Source organism: Mixophyes fleayi, chromosome 10 (genome assembly GCF_038048845.1).
Source record: "Mixophyes fleayi isolate aMixFle1 chromosome 10, aMixFle1.hap1, whole genome shotgun sequence".
Taxonomy (NCBI): Eukaryota; Metazoa; Chordata; class Amphibia; order Anura; family Limnodynastidae; genus Mixophyes; species Mixophyes fleayi.
The window spans coordinates 89,595,676-89,609,875 of NC_134411.1; the positions used below are offsets into that span (position 1 = coordinate 89,595,676).

Below are 14,200 nucleotides of genomic sequence, written 5' to 3' on the forward strand. Positions count from 1 at the left end.
GAACAATATTCATCTTTTATATATTGTTCATATTTTATTAAAAAGAAAAGGATATTCCCATTTTGAGAAATGTAAAGGTAATGACATCAATTCTATGTATCTTAGCTTTTTTATGACTGGGAGCTGCCATGACTCGCTCTCTAAGTGGGCGGTACTGTGCCTCTAAGTGGGCGGTACTGTGCCTCTAAGTGGGCGGTACTGTGCTTAGTTATGTCGATGGACAATATGTGAAAACATTTTTATTTCATGATAAACATATTGCAATAACCTTTCTCACATTTGGCCTTTGCAGGCTGAACACAGTGGTCACTCCAACTCTGAGCGTGGGTTGAGGAGACAGAAGAGAGACTGGGTCATCCCTCCAATCTCAGTGTCTGAAAATGAAAGAGGTCCATTCCCCAAAAAGATTATCCAGGTAGGTGTAAAACAAACCAGATGTAAATGTAAATAGTTACATTGTACACAGTAATCATCTTGATTAATAAAACCTTAAGCTTCCAGTTTGGACAGTCCGTAAGTAGGCTGAACAGCTGTATTCCGCCTTCATTCCTCTGCACATACTGTGATTGGCTGTAATAAGTGACAATCAATCAGAACACTACACTATTGGCAATTGCCCCAGGTCCCGACTGGTTGGGATACTGATTACATGCTAGGGATAATATTTGTAGCGACTAGGAGCAGACTACTGTTCTGAGTATGCCATTTATTGACTGGATTTCTAAAATGTCGAACTGTGAATCTGTGTTCTGGACTTTGTGTGCAATGTGCAGAAGTGTTACACTATATACCTGCTGGGTGCATGCCTAGTTGTGTATCTTCCAACATGACCGATTTCCCATTTCACTTGGTACACAGCTCTCTGGTTCTGTTACTGTAAATAAAGGGACATTAAAGTAGTCCAATGCCTGCGTTAGACGTACATCTAACACAATACAATAATTTACATATTTGTAACAGAATGAGACTATAACAATAACGTACACACTTTACAAACTTTTAATCCTATAACTGTTTGGAAACACCATTGACAATTTCGTAAATGTTGTTTTTCGTTTCCTCTTCTTTTTCTTAGATTAAATCCAGTCGGGCCGATGAGGTGATAGTGTTGTACAGCATCACGGGCCAGGGCGCTGACACTCCACCTGTGGGCATATTTACCATGGAAAGAAACACTGGCTGGCTATATGTCACCGCACCGTTGGACCGAGAGAAAATAGCTAGCTATGTGGTAAGTGCAGCACCAAGAGTAAACGATAGCTGTAATATTACGTGATTACGGCGTGATAATAACCAACATAAATGAATCTGAATTTTAGATTTATGTCCATGCTATATCGTCAAATGGAGAAAAGGTAGAGAATCCGATTGATATCACTATTACAGTCATGGATCAGAATGATAACCGCCCAAAGTTCACCCAGACGGTCTTTGAAGGCACAGTGCCTGAAGGATCCAAACCAGGTATTGGTCTTTTGATCTTATATAACCCCAACATATTCCACAGCACTGTACAATTACAAGTTTATTAATGACATAAATGGGTAGATGTACTAAAGCTTTTGAAAACGAAAAGTGGGGGTATTGCCCATAGCAACCAAACAGATCCTAGCTATCAGTTATCTAGTACATTGTAGAAAATGATCTCTAGAATCTGATTGGCTGCTATAGGCAACAGCTCTACTTTTCCTTTTTAGAAGTTTAGTTAGTAAATCTACCCCAAAATCTTATTTCTGTTTATTCTTTTGGCACGTGAAGAGTGTATGTAAAATAAACGGATGGTGTACCAGTGAGTGATACCCCTCGCTCATGGTATTAGAAACAAGAATAATAAAAGAGTATTTCACAAAAGAAGCCACAAATATGCTTCAGCCCGTTTAAGGAGAAATCAAAAATAAAACACAATGCAATAAAATAAAAACGTTTTTGGGCTATCTCAGTCTTTATGCAGAAATACAGTAAATAAAGAAAAGAGCTAGCAATTTAAATGCAAGCCAAATATTTAAACACACCCTCAGTCAATTAAATAGCTGTGGTTATAGGACCTGAAAAAATGAAAATGAGTCTTGGGGCTAGATTTACTAAGAATCGTGTTTGGTGGCGGTTTGAAACCGCCACCCATCGCCGGCGGTTTAGTGGTCCAAACCGCCACATTTACTATAGGGCGGCTTGAGGCTTCAATTTAAAATGACTGGCGATGTATGGCGGAGTGAAAAAGCTAAACCGCCGGCGGTTTGGATGAAACCGCCATCAAATCCGCCATCCAAAAGACAGGACAGGACAGTTTTAATACCTGCTCCAGAATGGCTGGATAGCTTAAACATGCTGCTTGAACTAATTTGCCATTCAGAACATAAGAGAAAGCACCATTGACATTTAAATTATGTTGGCAATCTTTATTTATTGATTAAGGGGCAAAATGAATTAAATATTAACTTATGAGGGAATAAATTTTTTTCATTATAATAAGTGGATAAAATTACTTAATTATTATATTATTTGGACAATATGTAATGACAAATTGTGCAACATAAATAATTATATCCACCATTAACAATCAGTCAATAATATTATATATTCACATTTTCTACATAATATAATGCTATAATAGTGTCCTTTAAAAAAAAAAAAAAAAAATTCTCTCATAAATTTATATTACATTTATTTTGTCCCTTTTTCAAAAAATAATGATTTTCCAAATGATTAAAATATATGTTCTGAATGGCAAAATATCTCAAACAGCAGCTGTTTGATCAATCTCGCCTATTGAAACCACCTCTTTCATTTTGGCCGTTTGGATGGCTGTTTTGTGGCGGTTTTGAAAACCCAGCTTAGTAAATCCGGCTGTTTGTATGTTCATCATTGTTAAAATCGGGATGGCGGTTTGTAAAGTGGTGGTTTTGAAAAATGTCATTTCTGGCTGTTTTGATGGCGGTTTGGGCATTAGTAAATCTGGAAAACTAGCCGAAAACCGGCGGTTTGAGCAAACAGCCCTTTAGTAAATCTAGCCCTTGGTCCGCATGGGAAACATTAACCCAGAGATTTTTATTTTTTTATTTAGCAGAATAAACACTATACTGATCGGTAAAGATATGTGCTCATAGGAACTATATTCCCCGGTGATTATGGAGAGTCAGAGAAATCATGTTTGATAAATAAGACATTAAGGGGGAAATTCAATTCCCTGCGAAGCGCCCCATAAAGGTGTGCAGGAAAATCCTTGATGTTTGGGTACCTCAGTACCTGGAAATGAGCACAGACGGACATTGCGGTGATGTCCGGCGGCTCATGTCGGGGGAGTTGAATTCCCTGTTAAACCTACAGACAATGAAAAAACTATAGACAAATTATTTACATTTACAAAATATGTGACTGAAAGCATATTCGTTACAATACATAAGATTATGCATTTCATAATCATGTTTCATATATTCAAGTTCCAATATCTTCAGTCTTCTAGTCCAATATACCTAACACCTAGGTGTCTGTTTAATAAGATCATGATTGCAAGCTGTTTTGACCAAAACATTGGAGACAAATAAATATAGATAAAATTAAGCTTGCGTTGTTTGTATAACTAATTCTTCAGTATAGAGCAGTGATCTGCAATGGGCAGTCCTCCCAGCCTTCACCTGCAGCTCCTTCCTACTTTACTGTCAGATTTGTTTGTTTTTTGCTTGTTTAAAAATGCCGGCTGATATGTTATTACAGATAGATGTCTCTTTCTTTCATTAAATGTAATATTTTAGCTTATTGCTGAGAGGCTAGAGGGCCGCCCATGCGGCCACTTAAGTATATCAGGGTGCCTATAACTGGACAGAGTGTCACTGACCCACCTTTATAATTTAAGGTACTCAAGTGATGATGGTGACAGCTGTAGATGAAGATGACAGTGTGAATACCAATAACGGAATTATTGCATACTCTATCATCGGTCAGGACCCCAAGCTTCCCTCCGATATGATGTTTACTATCAATTCTGAAACTGGTATGATCAGTGTGATCTCAACTGGATTAGATCGTGAGGTAAGTGATTGTTGTGTATGGGATTTCTCTGTTCACCGTATAGAACACATTCAAGAAAAGGATCAGTGGCTTAGTGGTTAGCACTTCTGCCTCATAGCACTGGGGTCATGAGTTTGATTCCCGACCATGACCTTATCTGTGTGGAGTTTGTATGTTTTCCCCGTGTTTGCGTGGGTTTCCTCCAGGTGCTCCCATTTGCTCCCACATTTCAAAAACATACTAGTAGGTAAATTGGCTGCTATCAAAATTGACCCTAGTCTCTGTGTCGGTCTGTGTGTGTATATTAGGGGATTTAGACTGTAAGCCCCAATGGGGCAGGGACTGATGTGAGTGCGTTCTCTGTACAGCGCTGCGGAATTAGTGGCGCTATATAAATAGATGATGATGATGATCACAAAGCACATACTCTGTATTGCATATTTGCCCGCTCTCCCTGAATATCCGGGAGACTCCTCTGCATTTCGAGTACCTCTCCCAGGAGAGCAGGCTGTCCCCCCGCATGATGGGGACCTAGATGATGCGATTCGTGACACAATGATGCAATTGTGGCATTTCGCTCCGGGGGCGGCACTCTTCGCACCAGCCACTTGACAGGTGATCCCATAAGGGAGAGTTCGGAAGTTGGCAACTCTGCTGTACTAATTAACACATGTTCATGCTTACAGTTTTAAAGACTGGGATATGGTGCCCACTAGTGGTAAATCTTTGTATTTATTTCCATCTAACTTCACCTTTCCAAAGGGCCAATTTCCAATGGGCTTATTTATTAGGTATTATTGTTATCGTAACTTATTTATTTAATTTTTTATCAGCGCTTATCGCAGCAATAGGAAACCCGTTTTTGGCGCCATTTCTTAATAAAATATCGCCGGCAAAACTGAGCGATACTCCCGCTACTTCAGTGTTAACTGCCCAGAGCGTTAAGTAGTATAGATGCATACATGACCCAGCTGTAGAACTGTGCAATAGATATATATTTATGCTTCAGTATATTGTCCGTTTAAGCAGTATATTATTCTTTTCAGAACTATCCACAATACACACTGACTATCCGAGCCACCGATCAAGAAGGTGCTGGTTACGCAACAGACGGTAAAGCCGTGATCTTTGTAACGGACACCAATGACAACCCTCCAATTTTTGACCCAAGTACGGTAAGTTGAGAAACTTTGTTACCTAAAAGAACAATTTTATCTTCATTGGAAAACAAACAATCCAGCAAAAGAATAAAAAGGGTCCATTTTGTCGAAGCCCTGGCATCTGAAAATACATTCTCTTAATTCCAGTACGCAGAACAGGTTCCTGAAAATGAGAAGGATTTCGTGGTTGCGAGGCTGACTGTCACAGATGACGATATTCCCAACACAGATGCCTGGTTCGCCGTGTTTCGGATTATTAAAGGCAATGAGGGAGGTTTTTTTAACATAAGCACATCCCCAGACAACATGGGTCTCTTAACAACAGCAAAGGTAAGCCATGTTTTCTTGTAAATAACCTTGTGCCTTGATAAGAAAGTGGATGGGTTTAGCAGCCAATGGGCGAGATAGATAGCAATTGAGTGACAGCATAAATCAAAAGGATACTGAAACCACATACTAACAATGTCAATTTTGTGTACTTGCTATATATCAGTGTATCTGAAATTAGCTTTTTAAATTAGTAGGATGACAAAGTGCACTAGATGGTTAAGTAGTTGCAACTCCAGGGGCAGAACTGGATGAAGGCTTTGGGGGCCTGGGGATGTTACAACTGGGGGCCCCATGGTCTAAAATTAAGAGCGTCGTGCCATCATTCAGGGAGTGTTACTTACAAACCCAATTTTGGTTCACATAGTTCTGTTAGTCTCCTTGATGATCTTAATTAATAAAATTGCCCCCTTGATGATTGTAATTAATAAAAGTGCCCCCTTGATGATTATAATTAATAATAGTGCCCCCTTGATGATTGTAATTAATAATAGTTGCCCAGAACTTTAAAATAACTTTGTTTTCTGTTGCAGGGGCTGGACTTTGAGGTGAAGAAAGAGTACATACTATCGGTAGTGGTCACTAATAAAGCAAACTTTTCCGTGCCGCTGTTAACATCCACGGCCACAGTGACTGTCACTGTTCTGGATGTGAATGAGGCTCCCGTGTTTGTGCCACCAGTGTATACAGTTACTGTCTCGGAGGATCTACCTAGCGGACAAGAAGTCGCATCCTACACAGCTCAGGATCCAGACAAGTTTCAAAATCAAAAGATAACGTAAGTGTGTTTTTTTTTTTCCACTTTTCATCCTTTTGTTCTACCGTTTTAATGGATCAGGTACAATCATGGAATCAAAGTTAGCTTAAAGCTTTCAATATCGGCTAGTTGTCGCAGTGTGTGACCAAAAAAGTAAGTGTGGTTAGATAATTATTGAGGATGCTTGCAAATAAGGTCGAACGTTGACCTCTATCGGACTGTGTGTGTAGTCATCCTAAAAACTTACTAACATGTTACGGTGTGTTCCAAGACTGTAACTAAACTGGAAGACGCATCTTTCATGGGAGAATTCATGCTCTACAGTTGCAGAGCAGACATTTCTGTAAGATTTAGTTGAAGAGTAAGAAGCAAACAGTGTGGTCTGTAGCCAGTATGCTGTAGAACAGCCGGTGTTGAGGTTTTCTTGGACAACTAGGTCCCATTCCAGCCGCAAGCGACTCTCGTCTTGCATTTCTCATATTAAACTGATTTGATGTCCTCTGCAGGTACTATATGGGTAATGACCCGGCTGGGTGGCTCACGGTGAATCCGGAGAACGGCATTATCACTGGAAACGGACAGCTGGATCGAGAGTCGATGTTTGTCAAGAACAACACTTACAAAGCCATCATCTTGGCTGTCGACAATGGTAACTATTGATTAATCTTAAATCACTTTAAGTCATAACTGAATTAAATATATTCTTCTGTCTGGGTGTTATTGTCTTAAAATAATCTCCATCCAGAACTATATTTGACGGCCCACCTCATCCCCCCACTAGCAGAACTGATGTGCAAGTGTCCCACTATTTTTTAAATACTCATCACCCTCAACCTGCTTTCTCAGGAGCTATGACTGTTGATTTGAAACGCATCTACACCTCTTGTGTCTAGAGTTCTGATAGGATGGCCGCCCAGTCATCCAATCGGTGCTCTCAGTACAAGAACGTGCAGAGTGCTTCAGTTTCAAACTTCTCCTTTACTCCAGTAGAACTGACTATTGATCCAGTGCACAGGGGTAGGTACTAATGGGTGTAGTCCATGTCTGGATTGCAATTTTTGGCCGGTATTCCTCTATAATGAGCGAGGATAGTAATAATTTGGAGCACCTCTAACCCCAGCATATTTTCTATTGTTTTAAGTGATGCATTGATTTATTTCCAATATGTTTATTTGTTTCTAGTTTTTAACCTGCACTTGACTACAGTCTGATCATTTATTCTGTTCATCTGCTATTCCCACGTTTGAAGTTAACAGGGACAGAACGACTTGTAGCAGATGATCGGAATTCTCAATGCAGCACATAGTATTTCAGAATGAGTGTGCTACACTTGTGAAAGGCAGAGACCTGTCCACTGGTGTGATTATATTAGTGAGTACAGGGCCATATATGAAGAGGGGAAAACACAGAACCACACAGTATTCATTATATGGTGAAAGGAGCAGGGTCCCCCAACAGGACAGAATAATGATGTCAATCTGATGAGGGCAGATTATGGTGTCAGATGAAACCCTCTATAAAATGACATGCATATATCCAACCTGTTCTTAGAGTACTGTATTGGTTTTCTGATTTGCTTGATATCCCTGATAATATGTTTGTCCCAACAGGTATGCCAACTGCCACAGGAACAGGGACCCTCCAGCTTGTTCTTCTAGATGTGAACGACAATGGACCCTATCTGGAAACTCAGGATATCATATTTTGCCAGAAGAGTCCCAACCCCATCACCATCCCTATAATTGACAGAGACCAAGCTCCTTTTACACACCCGTATATAGTAGAGATCAGCCGGGAAGCACGTGAAAACTGGACAGTCAGTGTGTTAAATAATGGTAAGTGTCCACACACCGCATACTTTATTACAGAATGTTGGTGTTGTTCAATCCCGTAATGACCAAAGGTACCTCTTAGTTTCATGAATAGATCCATTTTGGTATCTGTTTTAAGTGTGGGTTAAACTGAGAATAATCTTTTAATTATTAGGGTATCCATATTTATTATTTTTTAGCTGACACATAGGCCTTTTGTTTTTTTTGTTTTTTTATTTAGATACTAAATATTTGTAGTTTACTGAAGTTTAGGAATTGATATAGGGCAGTGGTTCTCAACCGGGGGACTGTGGTCCAGGTTGTTGTTCTTCTCTGGTGGCAATAACAACAACTGGCTGCGTGTCAGACAATCAGCTTCGGAGCTTCACTGCATAACACTCAGTAAAGGCAATGCATGGAGGAAGAAAGAGATTTTGGATGGGGGTTAGGGGAATGGGGCAGGAGAGTGCATCAGGGAAGAGACAGGACAGTTGAGTGCAAGGAGAGGAGAGAGGAAAGAGGGCTTGGGAATAGACAGTGTGTTTAGAGAAAATAAAATCGGGCTATATAAATTTGGGATGGAGTAAAATGTTTGCAAGTATGTATATAAAACATACTTACCTACTTTCTTCAGCTCTCTTCCGGGAGCCAGCCAGTGGAGGGGGGCGTGAGGGGGCGGGGCGGCCAAAATCGCGTCATTTCGGCCCCGCCCCCTGTGACGTCATGACGCAAATTGCGTCATTTGACAGCGGGGGGCGGGGCTAAACGCCGCGATTCATCGGGAATCGCGGCGTTTGGGATCTAATTCTGCCCACTTCACTAGGAAGTGGGCACTTCCTAGTGAAGTGGGCAGAATTCGGGAGATTGCCACACTCGCCCGGGAGTCCGGGAGACTCTCGCAAAATGCGGGAGTCTCCCGGACATTCCGGGAGAGTTGGCAAGTATGATATAAAACAGTTTTGTGGTTATATGTATGTGAGTTCAGGTGCATTACTAGCAGTTTGCTATATTGTAAATGTAGGAAATATATAAAACAGGTGGGTATTAGATTTTATGGAATCCTGTTTGGGCCATCTCAGACTGAACAATGCAAACATAATTGTTTTCCGTTAGTGTTAATCTGGGTCTTTTTAGACCCATTAGCTTTCAATACTCCAGGGGGTGACGGCCAGTGGCATTTAGAGGGATGCAGGGAATCAGGAAGCCGCAGAGGGAGCATAGCCTTCCATTGACATGGCGAAGTAGGCCGACAGGAAGCCACAGACTTGAGAATTAGATAGTGGAAGGAGCAGGGTGCCCCAACAGCACAGAGTAGAGATGAGGCTCCTGTTATACTGATGGGGGAAGATTGTGCTGTGAAACACACCTGAAGGGGCCACACGCTGTGGTCTGCTCTGCACATAGTCCTCTCTTATGGGCCCCCACAACACAGCTAATAAAGAGGGCTAATTCCATTACATAACAATTTAAACATTTATGTTCTAAAATATTGTATTGGATGTTACATTATGGAAAGTACATTTTGGGCCTGAGTCATTAAGGAGAGTAAGGCAAAAAAAAGGAGTAAATTTGCTCCTGGATAAACCACGTTACAATGCAAGGGATGTAAATTTGTTTATTACTTTGCACATAAAAAAATACTGGCTGTTTTTTTGTCATGTAGCACACAAATACTTGATAACTTTATTATTACACTGAAATGTAAAGTTGATATTTGTGTGCTACATGAAAAAGCAGTCAGTAACTTATGTGCAAAACAGAATACTAATTTGCACCCCTTGCATTGTAACATGGTTTTGTCCAGGAGACTGAAATAAGAAGTTTCTCAAATTAAGATCCTTAATGAATCAGGCCCATGGACAGTAAATTTCTTTAGATTTGGTCACTCCAACAATAAGTAGCGTAAGGTGCGTTTTTCAAACTAAAAAGGTATGAGATTCAATATCTTCATAACTCAAACCCGGGGAGAACATACAACAACCGCATACAGCCTTGGTTGGAGTTGAACTCTTGACCCCAGCGCTGTGATGCAGCAATGCTAACCACTGTGCCACTGTGCTGCCCACATCATATTAGAAATCTGAAAAAATATTTAAGCTTTGTGTTTAGTTGTTGTAGAACTACAAGTCAAAGCATGCCCTGGGACCTTTAACTCCACAACAGCTGGCGAACCACTAGACGTATACCTATGATAACCCAATCAATACTCCTGCAGATTTTCAGTGGTTTATTTTTGTGTGTTTTTGTCTCTTGCAGAGTTTGTAATAACACTGAATAAGGAGCTGGATGTTGACACATATTCTGTCCCCGTCACCATCGCAGACAGCCAGTTACTGAAGAATACGACCATACTAAAGATACAAGTGTGCAATTGTGAAGGAGACAATACAATGTGTCAAGGAAGAGATGCCCAGGTTGCTGGCCTGGGGCTGCCTGTGATTCTTGGCATCCTCGGGGGTATCCTGGCACTTCTGAGTGAGTAATATCTTCTGTTTGCACCCATGGTAATACTAGAGAATTGAGAGTCCACTTACTTCCCCTGTGTCTCTAATGGATTGGGAGTGTGGCGCTTGGTTATGATGTCATACCCAAGCGACACACTTCCACTGAAGAGCAGAAATAAGACGAGGCGCGGCTGAGGGCACACTGCCCACGGGGGGAGGGGCTTCACCTAAGGCACCACTAGAACTAGTGCCAGCACTGGGCTCTTATCTGGCTCATGTATGATGTCATGTAGCTATCTCCCATGTTTTCCCATAATGCCATGCAGCTATTGGCCATCCTAACCAATGATGTTAAACCAGCATTATTTTCCACAGTGCCGATCCACCTCATCTCATCAGATAAAATACTTATAATATACGAGGGATGCTTATAAATGATTTATAAAGTGACCTCTGATGTCAGCAGGTCAGTATTTATTAGGAAAAGTGTGTATTTTATTAAATTACGCACCCACTGTGGCAAATTATTCCATATATTAGATTTATATGACCCGTAAAAAAGCAGTCATCCTGCTCTTATATGGTCATGGAACTTCTCTGTGACTTCTAATATCCTTATAATTAACAGGCGATATATTATACTAATATATTATCATATATATATATATATATATATATATATATATATATATATATATATGTGTGTGTGTGTGTGTGTGTGTATATATATATATATATATATATATATATATATATATATATATATATATATATATGTATATATATATGTGTGTGTGTGTGTGTATATATATATATATATATATATATATATATATATATATATATATATATGTATATATATATGTGTGTGTGTGTGTGTATATATATATATATATATATATATATATATAATGTGTGTGTATATATATATGTATATATATATATATGAATAAATATGTGTGTATAATACATGAATTGCATGCATCTTATTACTAACTATAAATGACCATATGTCCTTCGATTCTCTCCTCTTTCTAGTTCTGCTATTGCTTCTCCTGCTATTCCTGAGAGGCAAGAAGGTTGTCAAGGAGCCCTTACTACCCCCAGAAGAGGACACTCGGGATAACGTGTACTGTTATGATGAAGAAGGTGGTGGAGAGGAGGATCAGGTACTATAGATTGAGGATTTACTGTTATGGACATATACTTAAAGCCTTATGGACAGATACTTAAAGCCATGGTTACACCATATTAATAATTTAATATTTTCTTAAGGATTTTGATCTGAGCCAACTTCACCGCGGCCTTGACGCCCGCCCAGACGTAACCCGTAACGATGTTGCGCCAACACTTATGCCTGCTCCCCAGTACCGCCCACGTCCAGCCAATCCTGATGAAATTGGGAACTTTATTGAAGAGGTGAGTGGTGGAAACCTCTTGCAAATGGGCAAAGAAAATCATTCAGCCTTAAAACATACTCAACACCTACACACTGTGGAGGCAGCCATTTTATGACCTGCACCCAATGTACAAGGGAGTGCAGCGTAATGAATTGATAGGATGCATTCTCATGAATATTGTCTCAGCTCACATAATGGCTGCCTCCACGGTGTGTGAAGGTGATACGTATTCTTTAATTATAGCAGTATTAACTATACCAAATATTACACACATAAACTGAAATCATTTATTGTGTCTCTAGCTACAGAACTAGAAACCAAATAACTCTATGGGGTTTGTTTGTTTTTTTCTTTAAAAAAAAAAAAAAAAAAAAAAAGGAAGTATAATAATCTGAGGTAAAATTTAAATGTTTTGACATTTAATCTAACAAAATTAATTTTTCTACTTCATCAGAATCTGAATGCCGCTGACAACGACCCTACTGCTCCCCCCTATGACTCCCTCCTGGTGTTTGACTACGAAGGCAGTGGATCAGAGGCTGCTTCCCTCAGCTCCTTGAACTCGTCTAACTCTGACGCCGACCAGGATTACAGCGGTCTTAACGACTGGGGACCGCGTTTCAGAAAACTGGCGGACATGTACGGAGGAGACGAAGACTAGGCTATACGCTGCATTTATCCGATGCATAAGGACTGCAGAAATTGTGAATGAATTTCATCCAATAGCACTGTGTAAAGAGCCAATCATGGAGGCCGATCCGTCGTTTTGACCCCTCTACTTATGACAGTCCATCAGCTGGGAGCCGGGCCATAGATAATCTTCTTTTGTGCTGTAGCTTCAGCAGTGACTTTTCTCAATGGAATCCCTTATTCTTTCTATTATTGTATGTCATATGTGCAATTTGCAAAAGATAGCAGGTTGTTTTTGCTGTACTTATATTAATTTTTTTTTATATATTGTGATTGAGTCTTTTCAAGCCTTTTTTAAATTATCAACGGGGTATTTGTTAAGTGTTTTGTATGTGTTAATGACAAGCTTGGTAGAATGCTTTATTGTGAGAGAGCCATATTTTTCTGCATTATGTGAGTGAGGGGGGGAGGAATATAATCTATAGTGCCACTAGTGGTTAAATTGTCAGGCAAAATGGCAGCCCAAATAGTAACTTGAGCAACGGATCTCTGAGCAAGCACCTGTATGCTTGTTTTAGTCAGCAAGACGCTAGCTACAAAAAGAGGTTAGGCACATGGATTGTCGGACCATTCTAAACGCCCCATCACTGTGTCAACCACTCCTGTCCCCTACACAGTGGGGGCAGCCATTTTGTGTCCTGAAGTGATATTTTTGCCTCAGTGATGTCACTGGTTACTAGGGATTTGACAGGCTGCATTCACAAAATGGCTGCTTAAAAGGTTGTGAAAAACATTAGACAAACTTAGGCAGCTGTGTCAGTCAGGTTTGGGAGTGGGGGGCAGAGAACTGAGGTAGAGAATGTAGAAAATGACAATATATATATATATATATATATATATATATATATATATATAATAAAACTTGTATACAAATGTTTACTTTAGTCTGTGGAAATGCAGGGGGGGGGGGTGCGCCATTTTGGCTGCAGCCTCAGGTAGAGGAATTGCTTGGAACACCTCTGGCTCTCTGCAAGTGCACTTTAAGGGCTGTACAGGTTTAAGTTGTTGCCCGGAGGCATTTCTTCAGCGCCTCACCTATAGTTAGTACCATTTGATCCACCAGGGGATCCTCACTTTTGTTGTAATGATATGTACCCCTTAAACAATTTAGGAGTCAGCGGTATCCCCAAGTCTGAGTCTGCTGAGTGCTCACTGCTCATTGGAGGAACATTAATGTATATTTAGATCCAAATGACAGAAAGTATATTGAAAATTCCAGGTATTAATTGTTTCTACTCATCTATTTTTTTTTATAAAAATAAAATGGTTTATATAAAATAAAGTGTTTTACGTGAATCTCTATTACTGAGTTTTATAATTTAGCTGAACAATAGTTTCGTTTCTGTGTAGATTATATATACATGGTATAAAATATTATTTCTGTAGAACTAGTTTCTTCTTTTACACTGAAATCATGTTCCTGTTAATATCTGCAGTTCATGTCATGTTAGACTTGGCTACCAAAGTTCCTTTACTTATTATTTTTAAAATGAAGTATAGAAGACTGAGCTAGTGAGAAAAAAATTAAGTTATTAGTAATATTAATATATAACCTGTCAGTTTGCTCCCGCCCAGGGTCCATTGGGCACTGAGGGGTCCAGATTAG

The 14,200-nt window shown here is 39.8% G+C and overlaps 1 protein-coding gene across 1 annotated transcript in view; it reads left to right on the forward strand.

The window, feature by feature from the left end:
- The window catches only part of LOC142104432 (cadherin-1-like), a 42,245-nt gene extending 28,349 nt beyond the window's left edge, over window positions 1-13,896 (forward strand). Inside the window, exons 4-16 of the mRNA XM_075189089.1 lie at window positions 293-415; window positions 1,076-1,231; window positions 1,320-1,464; window positions 3,851-4,026; window positions 5,052-5,180; window positions 5,313-5,495; window positions 6,026-6,270; window positions 6,756-6,898; window positions 7,860-8,084; window positions 10,317-10,535; window positions 11,543-11,673; window positions 11,780-11,923; window positions 12,359-13,896. Of these exons, the coding sequence (XP_075045190.1) occupies window positions 293-415; window positions 1,076-1,231; window positions 1,320-1,464; window positions 3,851-4,026; window positions 5,052-5,180; window positions 5,313-5,495; window positions 6,026-6,270; window positions 6,756-6,898; window positions 7,860-8,084; window positions 10,317-10,535; window positions 11,543-11,673; window positions 11,780-11,923; window positions 12,359-12,565 (2,226 nt within the window). The 3' untranslated portion in view covers window positions 12,566-13,896. The remainder of the gene's footprint in view (window positions 1-292; window positions 416-1,075; window positions 1,232-1,319; window positions 1,465-3,850; window positions 4,027-5,051; window positions 5,181-5,312; window positions 5,496-6,025; window positions 6,271-6,755; window positions 6,899-7,859; window positions 8,085-10,316; window positions 10,536-11,542; window positions 11,674-11,779; window positions 11,924-12,358) is intronic.
- The last annotated feature ends 304 nt before the right edge of the window (window positions 13,897-14,200 follow it).